This window comes from Oncorhynchus mykiss, chromosome 17, assembly GCF_013265735.2.
Source record: "Oncorhynchus mykiss isolate Arlee chromosome 17, USDA_OmykA_1.1, whole genome shotgun sequence".
In the NCBI taxonomy this organism is placed as follows: Eukaryota; Metazoa; Chordata; class Actinopteri; order Salmoniformes; family Salmonidae; genus Oncorhynchus; species Oncorhynchus mykiss.
In genome coordinates, this window is record NC_048581.1 from 10,826,153 (window position 1) to 10,845,475 (window position 19,323).

At 41.0% G+C, this 19,323-nt stretch overlaps 1 protein-coding gene across 1 annotated transcript in view; it reads left to right on the forward strand.

Moving 5' to 3' along the window:
- Positions 1-19,323, forward strand: part of LOC118940259 (adhesion G protein-coupled receptor L1-like) — a 99,842-nt gene that overhangs the window by 51,613 nt on the left and 28,906 nt on the right. Inside the window, exons 12-18 of the mRNA XM_036948896.1 lie at positions 244-429; positions 2,546-2,584; positions 3,247-3,427; positions 3,589-3,711; positions 7,151-7,359; positions 7,657-7,848; positions 8,576-8,785. Coding sequence (XP_036804791.1) covers positions 244-429; positions 2,546-2,584; positions 3,247-3,427; positions 3,589-3,711; positions 7,151-7,359; positions 7,657-7,848; positions 8,576-8,785 — 1,140 coding nt within the window. The remainder of the gene's footprint in view (positions 1-243; positions 430-2,545; positions 2,585-3,246; positions 3,428-3,588; positions 3,712-7,150; positions 7,360-7,656; positions 7,849-8,575; positions 8,786-19,323) is intronic.

Here is a 19,323-nt window from a genome sequence, read left to right on the forward strand (position 1 = left end):
CCCTCCCTCCCTCCCTCCCTCCCTCCCTCCCTCCCTCCCTCCCTCCCTCCCTCCCTCCCCTGTTCCCCCTCTGCCCCCCTCCCTCCCTCCCTCCCTCCCTCCCTCCCTCCCTCCCTCCCTCCCTCCCTCTCTCTCTCCTTCCCTCCCTCCCTCCCTCCCTCCCTCCCTCCCTCCCTCCCTCCCTCCCTCCCTCCCTCCCTCTGCCTTCCACCCTTGTTCCCCCTCCCCCATCGTCCCTTCTAGATAAAGAGTGGGGAGAATGCAGCTAACATCGCTGGTGAGTTAGTAAACCTGACGAGGGGGCGGGTCTACGCCGGTGATGTCAGCATGTCAGTCAAACTTCTAGAGCAGCTGTTGGACATCCTGGATTCTCAGCTTCAGGCCCTACGACCAGCCAACAAGGAGTCTGCTGCACGCAACTACAACAAGGTACACACACACACACACACATTACAGCAAGATACACACGCACATTACAACAAGGTACACACACACACACACACATTACAACAAGATACACACACACACACATTACAACAAGGTACACACACACACACACATTACAACAAGGTACACACACACACACACACACATTACAACAAGGTACACACACACACACACACACATTACAGCAAGATACACACACACATTACAGCAAGATACACACACACATTACAGCAAGATACACACACACACACACACACACACACACACACACTACAACAAGGTACACACACACACGCATTACAACAAGGTACACACACACGCATTACCACAAGGTACACACACACACATTACAACAAGGTACACACACACACACACATTACAACAAGGTACACACAAACAAAACACACTACAACAAGGCACTCACACACACACACACACACACACACACACACACACTACAAGGTACTCACACACTCACACTACAACAAGGTACACACACACACACACACACACTACAACAAGGCACACACACACTACAACAAGGTACACACACACACACTACAAGGTACACACACACACACTACAAGGTACACACACACACAGACTGTTGTAAGCATTTCACGGTAAGGTCTACTACACCTGTTGTATTCAGCATTTCACGGTAAGGTCTACTACACCTGTTGTATTCAGCATTTCACGGTAAGGTCTACTACACCTGTTGTATTCAGCATTTCACGGTAAGGTCTACTACACCTGTTGTATTCAGCATTTCACTGTAAGGTCTACTACACCTGTTGTATTCAGCATTTCACGGTAAGGTCTACTACACCTGTTGTATTCAGCATTTCACTGTAAGGTCTACTACACCTGTTGTATTCAGCATTTCACGGTAAGGTCTACTACACCTGTTGTATTCAGCATTTCACTGTAAGGTCTACTACACCTGTTGTATTCAGCATTTCACTGTAAGGTTTACTACACCTGTTGTATTCAGCATTTCACTGTAAGGTCTACTACACCTGTTGTATTCAGCATTTCACTGTAAGGTCTACTACACCTGTTGTATTCAGCATTTCACTGTGAGGTCTACTACACCTGTTGTATTCAGCATTTCACTGTAAGGTCTACTACACCTGTTGTATTCAGCATTTCACTGTAAGGTCTACTACACCTGCTGTATTCAGCATTTCACTGTAAGGTCTACTACACCTGTTGTATTCAGTATTTCACGGTAAGGTCTACTACACCTGTTGTATTCAGCATTTCACGGTAAGGTCTACTACACCTGTTGTATTCAGCATTTCACGGTAAGGTCTACTACACCTGTTGTATTCAGCATTTCACGGTAAGGTCTACTACACCTGTTGTATTCAGCATTTCACTGTAAGGTCTACTACACCTGTTGTATTCAGCATTTCACGGTAAGGTCTACTACACCTGTTGTATTCAGCATTTCACTGTAAGGTCTACTACACCTGTTGTATTCAGCATTTCACGGTAAGGTCTACTACACCTGTTGTATTCAGCATTTCACTGTAAGGTCTACTACACCTGTTGTATTCAGCATTTCACTGTAAGGTTTACTACACCTGTTGTATTCAGCATTTCACTGTAAGGTCTACTACACCTGTTGTATTCAGCATTTCACTGTAAGGTCTACTACACCTGTTGTATTCAGCATTTCACTGTGAGGTCTACTACACCTGTTGTATTCAGCATTTCACTGTAAGGTCTACTACACCTGTTGTATTCAGCATTTCACTGTAAGGTCTACTACACCTGCTGTATTCAGCATTTCACTGTAAGGTCTACTACACCTGTTGTATTCAGTATTTCACGGTAAGGTCTACTACACCTGTTGTATTCAGCATTTCACGGTAAGGTCTACTACACCTGTTGTATTCAGCATTTCACGGTAAGGTCTACTACACCTGTTGTCTTCAGCATTTCACTGTGAGGTCTACTACACCTGTTGTATTCAGTATTTCACGGTAAGGTCTACTACACCTGTTGTCTTCGAGTGCATTTGACAAATACCATTGATTTGATTTGATTTGTAGTACTTGTGTAACGTAACGTGTGTTCCTGTCTACTTCAGTTGCAGAAGAGGGAACGCACCTGTAGAGCTTATGTCCAGGTAAACCACAACTCTCTACATATAGTATATATTTACTATAGGATATCTATAGCATATTTAGTATAGTATATTTAGTGTAGAATGTTTAGTATTGTATATTTATATAGTATATTTAGTATAGTATATTTATATAGTATATTTAGTATTGTATCTTTAGTATTATATATTTAGTATGGTATATTTAGTATTGTATATTTAGTATTGTATATTTAGTATAGTATATTTAGTATTGCATCTATAGTATGGTATCGTTAGTATGGTATATTTTGCATTGTATATTTAGTATCGTTTATTTTAAGTGTAGTATATTTAGTATAGTATATTTTGTATTGCATTTTAAGTATAGTATATGTAGTATGTATATTTAGTATTGTATATTCAGTATAGCATCTTTAGTATTGTATATTTAGTATAGTTTATTTAGTATAGTATATTTAGTACAGTATATTTAGTATAGTTTATTTAGTATAGTATATTTAGTACAGTATATTTAGTATTGTGTTTTTAGTGTAGTATCTTTAGTATAGTATATTTAGTATTGTTTATTTATTTATATGGAATCATGTAGTCACCAAAAAGGTATGTATATATATATATATATATATATATATATATATATATATATATATATATATATATATATTTGTGTGTGTCTCTGACAGGCGGTGGTTCAGGTAGTTGATAACCTGTTGGGCCCTGAAGCTCTAGTCTCCTGGGCTGATATGAGGACCACTGACCAATCACGCTCTGCCTCGCTGCTATTGGACGCCATGGAGAAAGGAGCCTTTCTATTGGCTAACAACATCTACGAGGGGCGATTCAGCGACAGAGCGCCCAATGTCGGTAAGTTTGGTGTGTGTGTGTGTGTCTTAGCAATCTGTTCAGTTTGAAATGTAAAAACTTCCCTCTGTTTCTCTTTCATGTGTGTGTGTGTGTGTGTGTGTGTGTGTGTGTGTGTGTGTGTGTGTGTGTGTGTGTGTGTGTGTGTGTGTGTGTGTGTGTAGATCTAGAGGTGTATGTATTGAACACAGAGGCAGATCTACAGGACCTGACGTTCCCTCACTCCTATGACAGTGACAGTGTTCTACAGCTCTCAACTGCTACTCTACAGCAGTACAGCAGCAATGGTCAGTCACACACACACACACACACACGAACGCACAGAGACACACACACACATAAACGCACAGACACACACACACACAAACGCACAAAAGACACACACACAGTCACATACACACACACAAACACACATGAACGCACGAAGACACACACGCAGACACACACGCGCGCACACACAGGTAAACATACACTCGCGCACACACACGTGCATAAACACACACACGCACACAGAAAGAAACACACACTTAGCCACACACACACATGATAGTTCTATCTCTCCATCTCTAGGTCAGGTGAAGATAGTTCTATCTCTCCTCCTCTCTCCATCTCTAGGTCAGGTGAAGAGAGTTCTATCTCTCCTCTCTCCATCTCTAGGTCAGGTGAAGATAGTTTTATCTTTCCATCTCTAGGTCAGGTGAAGATAGTTATATCTCTCCTCCTCTCTCCATCTCTAGGTCAGGTGAAGATAGTTCTATCTCTCCTCCTCCTCTCTAGGCCAGGTTAAGATAGTTCTATCTCTCCTCTCTCCATCTCTAGGTCAGGTGAAGATAGTTCTATCTCTCCACCTCTAGGTCAGGTGAAGATAGTTCTATCTCTCCTCCTCCTCTCTAGGTCAGGTGAAGATAGTTCTATCTCTCCTCCTCCTCTCTAGGTCAGGTGAAGATAGTTCTATCTCACCATCTCTAGGCCAGGTGTAGATAGTTCTATCTCTCCATCTCTAGGCCAGGTGTAGATAGTTCTATCTCTCCATCTCTAGGTCAGGTGAAGATAGAACTATATCTCTCCTCTCTCCATCTCTAGGTCAGGTGAAGATAGTTCTATCTCTCCTCCTCTCTCCATCTCTAGGTCAGGTGAAGATAGTTCTATCTCTCCTCCTCTCTCCATCTCTAGGTCAGGTGAAGATAGTTCTATCTCTCCTCCTCCTCTCTCCATCTCTAGGTCAGATGAAGATAGTTCTATCTCTCCTCTCTCCATCTCTAGGTCAGGTGAAGATAGTTCTATCTCTCCATCTCTAGGCCAGGTGTAGATAGTTCTATCTCTCCATCTCTAGGTCAGGTGAAGATAGTTCTATCTCTCCTCTCTCCATCTCTAGGCCAGGTGTAGATAGTTATATCTCTCCATCTCTAGGTCAGGTGTAGATAGTTCTATCTCTCCTCCTCCTCTCTCCATCTCTAGGTCAGGTGAAGATAGTTTTATCTCTCCTCCTCTCTCCATCTCTAGGTCAGGTGAAGATAGTTCTATCTCTCCTCTCTCCATCTCTAGGTCAGGTGAAGAGAGTTATATCTCTCCTCTCTCCATCTCTAGGTCAGTTGAAGATAGTTCTATCTCTCCTCCTCTCTCCATCTCTGGGTCAGGTGAAGATAGTTCTATCTCTCCTCCTCCTCTCTCCATCTCTAGGTCAGGTGAAAATAGTTATATCTCTCCTCCTCCTCTCTCCATCTCTGGGTCAGGTGAAGATAGTTCTATCTCTCCTCCTCCTCTCTCCATCTCTAGGTCAGGTGAAGAGAGTTATATCTCTCCTCCTCCTCTCTCCATCTCTGGGTCAGGTGAAGATAGAACTATATCTCCTATATCTCCTCCTCTCTCCATCTCTAGGTCAGGTGAAGATAGTTCTATCTCTCCTCTCTCCATCTCTAGGTCAGGTGAAGATAGTTCTATCTCTCCTCCTCTCTCCATCTCTAGGTCAGGTGAAGATAGTTCTATCTCTCCTCCTCTCTCCATCTCTAGGTCAGGTGAAGATAGTTCTATCTCTCCTCCTCTCTCCATCTCTAGGTCAGGTGAAGATAGTTTTATCTCTCCTCTCTCCATCTCTAGGTCAGGTGAAGATAGTTCTATCTCTCCTCCTCTCTCCATCTCTAGGTCAGGTGAAGATAGTTCTATCTCTCCTCCTCTCTCCATCTCTAGGTCAGGTAAAGATAGTTTTATCTCTCCTCTCTCCATCTCTAGGTCAGGTGAAGATAGTTTTATCTCTCCTCCTCTCTCCATCTCTAGGCCAGGTGAAGATAGAACTATATCTCCTATATCTCCTCCTCTCTCCATCTCTAGGTCAGGTGAAGATAGTTCTATCTCTCCTCTCTCCATCTCTAGGTCAGGTGAAGATAGTTCTATCTCTCCTCCTCTCTCCATCTCTAGGTCAGGTGAAGATAGTTCTATCTCTCCTCTCTCCATCTCTAGGCCAGGTGAAGATAGTTCTATCTCTCCATATCTAGGTCAGGTGAAGAGAGTTCTATCTCTCCTCTCTCCATCTCTGGGTCAGGTGAAGATAGAACTATATCTCCTATATCTCCTCCTCTCTCCATCTCTAGGTCAGGTGAAGATAGAACTATATCTCTCCTCTCTCCATCTCTAGGTCAGGTGAAGATAGTTCTATCTCTCCTCCTCTCTCCATCTCTAGGCCAGGTGAAGATAGAACTATATCTCCTATATCTCCTCCTCTCTCCATCTCTAGGTCAGGTGAAGATAGTTCTATCTCTCCTCTCTCCATCTCTAGGCCAGGTGAAGATAGTTCTATCTCTCCATATCTAGGTCAGGTGAAGAGAGTTCTATCTCTCCTCTCTCCATCTCTGGGTCAGGTGAAGATAGAACTATATCTCCTATATCTCCTCCTCTCTCCATCTCTAGGTCAGGTGAAGATAGTTCTATCTTTCCTCCTCTCTCCATCTCTAGGCCAGGTGAAGATAGAACTATATCTCCTATATCTCCTCCTCTCTCCATCTCTAGGCCAGGTGAAGATAGTTCTATCTCTCCATATCTAGGTCAGGTGAAGAGAGTTCTATCTCTCCTCTCTCCATCTCTGGGTCAGGTGAAGATAGAACTATATCTCCTATATCTCCTCCTCTCTCCATCTCTAGGTCAGGTGAAGATAGTTCTATCTCTCCTCTCTCCATCTCTAGGCCAGGTGAAGATAGAACTATATCTCCTATATCTCCTCCTCTCTCCATCTCTAGGTCAGGTGAAGATAGTTCTATCTCTCCTCTCTCCATCTCTAGGTCAGGTGAAGATAGTTATATCTCTCATCTCTCCATCTCTAGGCCAGGTGAAGATAGTTCTATCTCTCCATCTCTAGGTCAGGTGAAGAGAGTTCTATCTCTCCTCTCTCCATCTCTAGGTCAGGTGAAGAGAGTTATATCTCTCCTCTCTCCATCTCTAGGTCAGGTGAAGATAGTTTTATCTCTCCTCCTCTCTCCATCTCTAGGTCAGGTGAAGATAGTTCTATCTCTCCTCTCTCCATCTCTAGGTCAGGTGAAGATAGTTATTTCTCTCCTCTCTCCATCTCTAGGCCAGGTGAAGATAGTTCTATCTCTCCATCTCTAGGTCAGGTGAAGAGAGTTCTATCTCTCCTCTCTCCATCTCTAGGTCAGGTGAAGAGAGTTATATCTCTCCTCTCTCCATCTCTAGGTCAGGTGAAGATAGTTTTATCTCTCCTCCTCTCTCCATCTCTAGGTCAGGTGAAGATAGTTCTATCTCTGTATAAGAACCTTGGATCCTTCCTGACCACTAACAACTCCTCGTTGAGGTTGGAGGCGGGGTTTGTGATTGGCGGTGGCAGGAGGTTGGCGGTGAATTCTCACGTGATCTCGGCTTCTGTCAACAAAGGTTCCAACCGAGTATTCCTCTCTGAACCGGTCGTCTTCACTCTGCGACACCTACAGGTACGTGTGGGGGGGGGGGGGGTTATGTGTGTGTGGTGGGGGAGTGTGTGTGTTTGTGTTTGTGTGTGTGCGTGTGTTTGTGTGTGTGTGTGTGTGCGTGTGTGCGTGTGCGTGTTTTTGTGTGTGTGTGAGTGTGTGTGTGTGTGTGTGTGTGCGTGTTTTTGTGTGTGTGTGTGTGCATGTGCGTGTTTTTGTGTGTGTGTGCGTGTGCGTGTTGTTGTGTGTGTGTTTGTGTGTGTGTCTGTGTGTGTGTGTGTGTGTGTGTGTGTTCAACCCTGTATGTGTATTTGTCTCCAGGTGGAGAACCACTTCAGCCCCAACTGTTCGTTCTGGAACTCCACGGGGTCGGGGGGGTCAGCATCGGGGTCGTCGGGGGGTCGTTGGTCATCCCAGGGGTGTAAACGGATACACACCAACAACACACACACCACCTGCGCCTGTAACCATCTGTCAACCTACGCTGTCCTGATGACCTACCACCAACCTGCTGTAACTAGCACACACACACACACACACACACACACACACACACACACACACACATACACACACACACACACACACACACATACACACACACACACACACACACACACACATACACAAACATACACAAACTCATACACAAACATACACACACAAACACACACACACACACACATTACACACATACACAAACACACATTACACACACACACATACACACACACATACACACATACACACATACACAAACACACATTACACACACACACATACACACATACACACACACACATACACATACACACAAACACACACACATACACACACACACATTACACACATACACAAACACACATTACACATACACACATACACACACACACACACACACACACACACACAAACTCATACACAAACATACACACACACATTACACACACACACATACACACACACACACACACACACAAACACACACACACATACACAAACATACACAAACTCATACACAAACATACACACACAAACATACACACACAAACATACACACATATACAAACTCACTCTAATATCACATTTTGATGGTCAAAGAAATGGTTAAATGTTAAAAACTCTCTATCCTTCTTCCCTCCCTCCCCTCCCTCCGCCCTCCACCTCCTCTCTTCCCTCCTTCCCCCCCCCCCCCCCCCCCCCCCCCCCCCCCGCCCTCCCTCTCCCCTCCTCTCTCCAGTCTGTACATGGTATACAGGAGGTTCTGGTCTACGTAGTGTCCTGGGTAGGTATATCCGTAGCCCTGGTGTGCCTTGCAGCCTGCAGTACCTTACTGTGCTGCCAGGGGGCGCCACAGTCGGACCACAGCACCATACACAGGAATCTGTGGGGCAACCTCTTCATCACCGAACTCATCTTCCTCATTGGGGTGGATAAGACACAGTACAGCGTGAGTAAAATCACACACACACATACAAAGACACACACATCTTCATATGTACATATTCTTATTCATTCCTTTACACTTGTGTGTATTAGATAGTCATTGTTAATTTGTTGATATATTACTGCACTGTCGGAACTAGAAGCACAAGCATTTCGCTACACTCGCATTAACATCTGCTAACCATGTGTATGTGACCAATAACATCTGCTAACCATCTGTATGTGACCAATAACATCTGCTAACCATGTGTATGTGACCAATAACATCTGCTAACCATCTGTATGTGACCAATAACATCTGCTAACCATGTGTATGTGACCATTAACATCTGCTAACCATGTGTATGTGACCAATAACATCTACTAACCATGTGTATGTGACCAATAACATCTGCTAACCATGTGTATGTGACCAATAACATCTGCTAACCATGTGTATGTGACCAATAACATCTGCTAACCATGTGTATGTGACCAATAACATCTGCTAACCATGTGTATGTGACTAATAACATCTGCTAACCATGTGTATGTGACCAATAACATCTGCTAACCATGTGTATGTGACCAATAACATCTGCTAACCATGTGTATGTGACCAATAACATCTGCTAACCATGTGTATGTGACCAATAACATCTGCTAACCATGTGTATGTGACCAATAACATCTGCTAACCATGTGTATGTGACCAATAAAATTTGATTTGATGTGACATAGTTTTGTCACAACTTATGAGAGGACAAGACTCAGTACAGAGCTTTAGTTCTTATGAGTTAAAAAGACTCAGTACAGAGCTTTTAGTTCTTATGAGAGGACAAGACTCAGTACAGAGCTTTTAGTTCTTATGAGAGGACAAGACTCAGTACAGAGCTTTTAGTTCTTATGAGAGGACAAGACTCAGTACAAGGCTTTTAGTTCTTATGAGAGGACAAGACTCAGTTCAGAGCTTTTAGTTCTTATGAGTGAACAAGACTCAGTACAGAGCTTTAGTTCTTATGAGAGGACAAGACTCAGTACAGAGCTTTTCGTTCTTATGAGAGGACAAGACTCAGTACAGAGCTTTTAGTTCTTATGAGAGAACAAGACTCAGTACAGAGCTTTAGTTCTTATGAGAGGACAAGACTCAGTACAGAGCTTTTAGTTCTTATGAGAGGACAAGACTCAGTTCAGAGCTTTAGTTCTTATGAGTTAAACAGACTCAGTACAGAGCTTTTAGTTCTTATGAGAGGACGAGACTCAGTACAGAGCTTTTAGTTCTTATGAGAGGACAAGACTCAGTACAGAGATTTAGTTCTTATGAGAGGACAAGACTCAGTTCAGAGCTTTAGTTCTTATGAGAGGACAAGACTCAGTACAGAGCTTTTAGTTCTTATGAGAGAACAAGACTCAGTACAGAGCTTTTAGTTCTTATGAGAGGACAAGACTCAGTACAGAGCTTTTAGTTCTTATGAGAGGACAAGACTCAGTACAGAGCTTTTAGTTCTTATGAGAGGACAAGACTCAGTACAGAGCTTTAGTTCTTATGAGAGGACAAGACTCAGTACAGAGCTTTTAGTTCTTATGAGAGGACAAGACTCAGTACAGAGCTTTTAGTTCTTATGAGAGGACAAGACTCAGTACAGAGCTTTAGTTCTTATGAGAGGACAAGACTCAGTACAGAGCTTTTAGTTCTTATGAGTGAACAAGACTTAGTACAGAGCTTTTAGTTCTTATGAGAGAACAAGACTCAGTACAGAGCTTTAGTTCTTATGAGAGGACAAGACTCAGTACAGAGCTTTTAGTTCTTATGAGTGAACAAGACTCAGTACAGAGCTTTTAGTTCTTATGAGAGGACAAGACTCAGTACAGAGCTTTTAGTTCTTATGAGAGGACAAGACTCAGTACAGAGCTTTTAGTTCTTATGAGAGGACAAGACTCAGTACAGAGCTTTTAGTTCTTATGAGAGAACAAGACTCAGTACAGAGCTTTTAGTTCTTATGAGTGAACAAGACTCAGTACAGAGCTTTTAGTTCTTATGAGAGAACAAGACTCAGTACAGAGCTTTAGTTCTTATGAGAGGACAAGACTCAGTACAGAGCTTTTAGTTCTTATGAGAGAACAAGACTCAGTACAGAGCTTTAGTTCTTATGAGAGGACAAGACTCAGTACAGAGCTTTTAGTTCTTATGAGAGGACAAGACTCAGTTCAGAGCTTTAGTTCTTATGAGTTAAACAGACTCAGTACAGAGCTTTTAGTTCTTATGAGAGGACGAGACTCAGTACAGAGCTTTTAGTTCTTATGAGAGGACAAGACTCAGTACAGAGATTTAGTTCTTATGAGAGGACAAGACTCAGTTCAGAGCTTTAGTTCTTATGAGAGGACAAGACTCAGTACAGAGCTTTTAGTTCTTATGAGAGAACAAGACTCAGTACAGAGCTTTTAGTTCTTATGAGAGGACAAGACTCAGTACAGAGCTTTTAGTTCTTATGAGAGGACAAGACTCAGTACAGAGCTTTTAGTTCTTATGAGAGGACAAGACTCAGTACAGAGCTTTAGTTCTTATGAGAGGACAAGACTCAGTACAGAGCTTTTAGTTCTTATGAGAGGACAAGACTCAGTACAGAGCTTTTAGTTCTTATGAGAGGACAAGACTCAGTACAGAGCTTTAGTTCTTATGAGAGGACAAGACTCAGTACAGAGCTTTTAGTTCTTATGAGTGAACAAGACTTAGTACAGAGCTTTTAGTTCTTATGAGAGAACAAGACTCAGTACAGAGCTTTAGTTCTTATGAGAGGACAAGACTCAGTACAGAGCTTTTAGTTCTTATGAGTGAACAAGACTCAGTACAGAGCTTTTAGTTCTTATGAGAGGACAAGACTCAGTACAGAGCTTTTAGTTCTTATGAGAGGACAAGACTCAGTACAGAGCTTTTAGTTCTTATGAGAGGACAAGACTCAGTACAGAGCTTTTAGTTCTTATGAGAGAACAAGACTCAGTACAGAGCTTTTAGTTCTTATGAGTGAACAAGACTCAGTACAGAGCTTTTAGTTCTTATGAGAGAACAAGACTCAGTACAGAGCTTTAGTTCTTATGAGAGGACAAGACTCAGTACAGAGCTTTTAGTTCTTATGAGAGAACAAGACTCAGTACAGAGCTTTAGTTCTTATGAGAGGACAAGACTCAGTACAGAGCTTTTAGTTCTTATGAGTTAAAAATACTCAGTATAGAGCTTTTAGTTCTTATGAGAGGACAAGACTCAGTTCAGAGCTTTAGTTCTTATGAGTTAAAAAGACTCAGTACAGAGCTTTTAGTTCTTATGAGAGGACAAGACTCAGTACAGAGCTTTTAGTTCTTATGAGAGGACAAGACTCAGTACAGAGCTTTTAGTTCTTATGAGAGGACAAGACTCAGTACAGAGCTTTTAGTTCTTATGAGAGGACAAGACTCAGTACAGAGCTTTAGTTCTTATGAGAGGACAAGACTCAGTACAGAGCTTTAGTTCTTATGAGAGGACAAGACTCAGTACAGAGCTTTTAGTTCTTATGAGAGGACAAGACTCAGTACAGAGCTTTTAGTTCTTATGAGAGGACAAGACTCAGTACAGAGCTTTTAGTTCTTATGAGAGGACAAGACTCAGTACAGAGCTTTTAGTTCTTATGAGTTAAAAAGACTCAGTTCAGAGCTGTAGTTCTTATGAGAGGACAAGACTCAGTACAGAGCTTTAGTTCGTATGAGAGGACAAGACTCAGTACAGAGCTTTTAGTTCTTATGAGAGAACAAGACTCAGTACAGAGCTTTAGTTCTTATGAGAGGACAAGACTCAGTACAGAGCTTTTAGTTCTTATGAGTTAAAAAGACTCAGTATAGAGCTTTTAGTTCTTATGAGAGGACAAGACTCAGTTCAGAGCTTTAGTTCTTATGAGTTAAAAAGACTCAGTACAGAGCTTTTAGTTCTTATGAGAGGGCAAGACTCAGTACAGAGCTTTTAGTTCTTATGAGAGGACAAGACTCAGTACAGAGCTTTTAGTTCTTATGAGAGGACAAGACTCAGTACAGAGCTTTAGTTCTTATGAGAGGACAAGACTCAGTACAGAGCTTTAGTTCTTATGAGAGGACAAGACTCAGTACAGAGCTTTTAGTTCTTATGAGAGGACAAGACTCAGTACAGAGCTTTTAGTTCTTATGAGAGGACAAGACTCAGTACAGAGCTTTTAGTTCTTATGAGAGGACAAGACTCAGTACAGAGCTTTTAGTTCTTATGAGAGGACAAGACTCAGTACAGAGCTTTTAGTTCTTATGAGAGAACAAGACTCAGTACAGAGCTTTTAGTTCTTATGAGAGGACAAGACTCAGTACAGAGCTTTTAGTTCTTATGAGAGGACAAGACTCAGTACAGAGCTTTTAGTTCTTATGAGAGGACAAGACTCAGTACAGAGCTTTAGTTCTTATGAGAGGACAAGACTCAGTACAGAGCTTTTAGTTCTTATGAGAGGACAAGACTCAGTACAGAGCTTGTAGTTCTTATGAGAGGACAAGACTCAGTACAGAGCTTTAGTTCTTATGAGAGGACAAGACTCAGTACAGAGCTTTTAGTTCTTATGAGTGAACAAGACTTAGTACAGAGCTTTTAGTTCTTATGAGAGAACAAGACTCAGTACAGAGCTTTAGTTCTTATGAGAGGACAAGACTCAGTACAGAGCTTTTAGTTCTTATGAGTGAACAAGACTCAGTACAGAGCTTTTAGTTCTTATGAGAGGACAAGACTCAGTACAGAGCTTTTAGTTCTTATGAGAGGACAAGACTCAGTACAGAGCTTTTAGTTCTTATGAGAGGACAAGACTCAGTACAGAGCTTTTAGTTCTTATGAGAGAACAAGACTCAGTACAGAGCTTTTAGTTCTTATGAGTGAACAAGACTCAGTACAGAGCTTTTAGTTCTTATGAGAGAACAAGACTCAGTACAGAGCTTTAGTTCTTATGAGAGGACAAGACTCAGTACAGAGCTTTTAGTTCTTATGAGAGAACAAGATTCAGTACAGAGCTTTAGTTCTTATGAGAGGACAAGACTCAGTACAGAGCTTTTAGTTCTTATGAGTTAAAAAGACTCAGTATAGAGCTTTTAGTTCTTATGAGAGGACAAGACTCAGTTCAGAGCTTTAGTTCTTATGAGTTAAAAAGACTCAGTACAGAGCTTTTAGTTCTTATGAGAGGACAAGACTCAGTACAGAGCTTTTAGTTCTTATGAGAGGACAAGACTCAGTACAGAGCTTTTAGTTCTTATGAGAGGACAAGACTCAGTACAGAGCTTTTAGTTCTTATGAGAGGACAAGACTCAGTACAGAGCTTTAGTTCTTATGAGAGGACAAGACTCAGTACAGAGCTTTTAGTTCTTATGAGAGGACAAGACTCAGTACAGAGCTTTTAGTTCTTATGAGAGGACAAGACTCAGTACAGAGCTTTTAGTTCTTATGAGAGGACAAGACTCAGTACAGAGCTTTTAGTTCTTATGAGAGGACAAGACTCAGTACAGAGCTTTTAGTTCTTATGAGTTAAAAATACTCAGTTCAGAGCTTTAGTTCTTATGAGAGGACAAGACTCAGTACAGAGCTTTAGTTCTTATGAGAGGACAAGACTCAGTACAGAGCTTTTAGTTCTTATGAGAGAACAAGACTCAGTACAGAGCTTTAGTTCTTATGAGAGGACAAGACTCAGTACAGAGCTTTTAGTTCTTATGAGTTAAAAAGACTCAGTATAGAGCTTTTAGTTCTTATGAGAGGACAAGACTCAGTTCAGAGCTTTAGTTCTTATGAGTTAAAAAGACTCAGTACAGAGCTTTTAGTTCTTATGAGAGGACAAGACTCAGTACAGAGCTTTTAGTTCTTATGAGAGGACAAGACTCAGTACAGAGCTTTAGTTCTTATGAGAGGACAAGACTCAGTACAGAGCTTTAGTTCTTATGAGAGGACAAGACTCAGTACAGAGCTTTTAGTTCTTATGAGTTAAAAATACTCAGTTCAGAGCTTTAGTTCTTATGAGAGGACAAGACTCAGTACAGAGCTTTAGTTCTTATGAGAGGACAAGACTCAGTACAGAGCTTTTAGTTCTTATGAGAGAACAAGACTCAGTACAGAGCTTTAGTTCTTATGAGAGGACAAGACTCAGTTCAGAGCTTTAGTTCTTATGAGTTAAAAAGACTCAGTACAGAGCTTTTAGTTCTTATGAGAGGACAAGACTCAGTTCAGAGCTTTAGTTCTTATGAGTTAAAAAGACTCAGTACAGAGCTTTTAGTTCTTATGAGAGGACAAGACTCAGTACAGAGCTTTTAGTTCTTATGAGAGGACAAGACTCAGTACAGAGCTTTTAGTTCTTATGAGAGGACAAGACTCAGTACAGAGCTTTAGTTCTTATGAGAGGACAAGACTCAGTACAGAGCTTTTAGTTCTTATGAGAGGACAAGACTCAGTACAGAGCTTTTAGTTCTTATGAGAGGACAAGACTCAGTACAGAGCTTTTAGTTCTTATGAGAGGACAAGACTCAGTACAGAGCTTTTAGTTCTTATGAGAGGACAAGACTCAGTACAGAGCTTTTAGTTCTTATGAGAGGACAAGACTCAGTACAGAGCTTTTAGTTCTTATGAGAGGACAAGACTCAGTAAAGAGCTTTTAGTTCTTATGAGTTAAAAAGACTCAGTTCAGAGCTTTAGTTCTTATGAGAGGACAAGACTCAGTACAGAGCTTTAGTTCTTATGAGAGGACAAGACTCAGTACAGAGCTTTTAGTTCTTATGAGTTAAAAAGACTCAGTTCAGAGCTTTAGTTCTTATGAGAGGACAAGACTCAGTACAGAGCTTTAGTTCTTATGAGATGACAAGACTCAGTACAGAGCTTTAGTTCTTATGAGAGGACAAGACTCAGTACAGAGCTTTTAGTTCTTATGAGTGAACAAGACTCAGTACAGAGCTTTTAGTTCTTATGAGAGGACAAGACTCAGTACAGAGCTTTAGTTCTTATGAGAGGACAAGACTCAGTACAGAGCTTTAGTTCTTATGAGAGGACAAGACTCAGTACAGAGCTTTTAGTTCTTATGAGAGGACAAGACTCAGTACAGAGCTTTTAGTTCTTATGAGAGGACAAGACTCAGTACAGAGCTTTTAGTTCTTATGAGAGGACAAGACTCAGTACAGAGCTTTTAGTTCTTATGAGAGGACAAGACTCAGTACAGAGCTTTTAGTTCTTATGAGAGGACAAGACTCAGTACAGAGCTTTTAGTTCTTATGAGAGGACAAGACTCAGTAAAGAGCTTTTAGTTCTTATGAGTTAAAAAGACTCAGTTCAGAGCTTTAGTTCTTATGAGAGGACAAGACTCAGTACAGAGCTTTAGTTCTTATGAGAGGACAAGACTCAGTACAGAGCTTTTAGTTCTTATGAGAGAACAAGACTCAGTACAGAGCTTTAGTTCTTATGAGAGGACAAGACTCAGTACAGAGCTTTTAGTTCTTATGAGTTAAAAAGACTCAGTATAGAGCTTTTAGTTCTCATGAGAGGACAAGACTCAGTTCAGAGCTTTAGTTCTTATGAGTTAAAAAGACTCAGTACAGAGCTTTTAGTTCTTATGAGAGGACAAGACTCAGTACAGAGCTTTTAGTTCTTATGAGAGGACAAGACTCAGTACAGAGCTTTTAGTTCTTATGAGAGGACAAGACTCAGTACAGAGCTTTAGTTCTTATGAGAGGACAAGACTCAGTACAGAGCTTTTAGTTCTTATGAGAGGACAAGACTCAGTACAGAGCTTTTAGTTCTTATGAGAGGACAAGACTCAGTACAGAGCTTTTAGTTCTTATGAGAGGACAAGACTCAGTACAGAGCTTTTAGTTCTTATGAGAGGACAAGACTCAGTACAGAGCTTTTAGTTCTTATGAGAGGACAAGACTCAGTACAGAGCTTTTAGTTCTTATGAGAGGACAAGACTCAGTAAAGAGCTTTTAGTTCTTATGAGTTAAAAATACTCAGTTCAGAGCTTTAGTTCTTCTGAGAGGACAAGACTCAGTACAGAGCTTTAGTTCTTATGAGAGGACAAGACTCAGTACAGAGCTTTTAGTTCTTATGAGTTAAAAAGACTCAGTTCAGAGCTTTAGTTCTTATGAGAGGACAAGACTCAGTACAGAGCTTTAGTTCTTATGAGATGACAAGACTCAGTACAGAGCTTTAGTTCTTATGAGAGGACAAGACTCAGTACAGAGCTTTTAGTTCTTATGAGAGAACAAGACTCAGTACAGAGCTTTAGTTCTTATGAGAGGACAAGACTCAGTACAGAGCTTTAGTTCTTATGAGAGGACAAGACTCAGTACAGAGCTTTTAGTTCTTATGAGTGAACAAGACTCAGTACAGAGCTTTTAGTTCTTATGAGAGGACAAGACTCAGTACAGAGCTTTTAGTTCTTATGAGAGGACAAGACTCAGTACAGAGCTTTTAGTTCTTATGAGAGGACAAGACTCAGTACAGAGCTTTTAGTTCTTATGAGAGAACAAGACTCAGTACAGAGCTTTTAGTTCTTATGAGTGAACAAGACTCAGTACAGAGCTTTTAGTTCTTATGAGAGGATAAGACTCAGTACAGAGCTTTAGTTCTTATGAGAGGACAAGACTCAGTACAGAGCTTTAGTTCTTATGAGAGGACAAGACTCAGTACAGAGCTTTTAGTTCTTATGAGAGGACAAGACTCAGTACAGAGCTTTTAGTTCTTATGAGAGGACAAGACTCAGTACAGAGCTTTTAGTTCTTATGAGTTAAAAAGACTCAGTTCAGAGCTTTAGTTCTTATGAGAGGACAAGACTCAGTACAGAGCTTTAGTTCTTATGAGAGGACAAGACTCAGTACAGAGCTTTTAGTTCTTATGAGTTAAAAAGACTCAGTTCAGAGCTTTAGTTCTTATGAGAGGACAAGACTCAGTACAGAGCTTTTAGTTCTTATGAGAGAACAAGACTCAGTACAGAGCTTTAGTTCTTATGAGAGGACAAGACTCAGTACAGAGCTTTTAGTTCTTATGAGTTAAAAAGACTCAGTATAGAGCTTTTAGTTCTTATGAGAGGACAAGACTCAGTTCAGAGCTTTAGTTCTTATGAGTTAAAAAGACTCAGTACAGAGCTTTTAGTTCTTATGAGAGGACAAGACTCAGTACAGAGCTTTTAGTTCTTATGAGAGGACAAGACTCAGTACAGAGCTTTTAGTTCTTATGAGAGGACAAGACTCAGTACAGAGCTTTTAGTTCTCATGAGAGGACAAGACTCAGTACAGAGCTTTTAGTTCTTATGAGAGGACAAGACTCAGTACAGAGCTTTAGTTCTTATGAGAGGACAAGACTCAGTACAGAGCTTTTAGTTCTTATGAGAGGACAAGACTCAGTACAGAGCTTTTAGTTCTTATGAGAGGACAAGACTCAGTACAGAGCTTTTAGTTCTTATGAGAGGACAAGACTCAGTACAGAGCTTTTAGTTCTTATGAGAGGACAAGACTCAGTACAGAGCTTTTAGTTCTTATGAGTTAAAAAGACTCAGTTCAGAGCTTTAGTTCTTATGAGAGGACAAGACTCAGTACAGAGCTTTAGTTCTTATGAGAGGACAAGACTCAGTACAGAGCTTTTAGTTCTTATGAGTTAAAAAGACTCAGTTCAGAGCTTTAGTTCTTATGAGAGGACAAGACTCAGTACAGAGCTTTAGTTCTTATGAGAGGACAAGACTCAGTACAGAGCTTTTAGTTCTTATGAGTTAAAAAGACTCAGTTCAGAGCTTTAGTTCTTATGAGAGGACAAGACTCAGTACAGAGCTTTAGTTCTTATGAGATGACAAGACTCAGTACAGAGCTCTAGTTCTTATGAGAGGACAAGACTCAGTACAGAGCTTTTAGTTCTTATGAGAGAACAAGACTCAGTACAGAGCTTTAGTTCTTATGAGAGGACAAGACTCAGTACAGAGCTTTACTTCTTATGAGAGGACAAGACTCAGTACAGAGCTTTTAGTTCTTATGAGTGAACAAGACTCAGTACAGAGCTTTTAGTTCTTATGAGAGGACAAGACTCAGTATAGAGCTTTTAGTTCTTATGAGAGGACAAGACTCAGTTCAGAGCTTTAGTTCTTATGAGTTAAAAAGACTCAGTACAGAGCTTTTAGTTCTTATGAGAGGGCAAGACTCAGTACAGAGCTTTTAGTTCTTATGAGAGGACAAGACTCAGTACAGAGCTTTTAGTTCTTATGAGAGGACAAGACTCAGTACAGAGCTTTAGTTCTTATGAGAGGACAATACTCAGTACAGAGCTTTAGTTCTTATGAGAGGACAAGACTCAGTACAGAGCTTTTAGTTCTTATGAGAGGACAAGACTCAGTACAGAGCTTTTAGTTCTTATGAGAGGACAAGACTCAGTACAGAGCTTTTAGTTCTTATGAGAGGACAAGACTCAGTACAGAGCTTTTAGTTCTTATGAGAGGACAAGACTCAGTACAGAGCTTTTAGTTCTTATGAGTTAAAAAGACTCAGTTCAGAGCTTTAGTTCTTATGAGAGGACAAGAC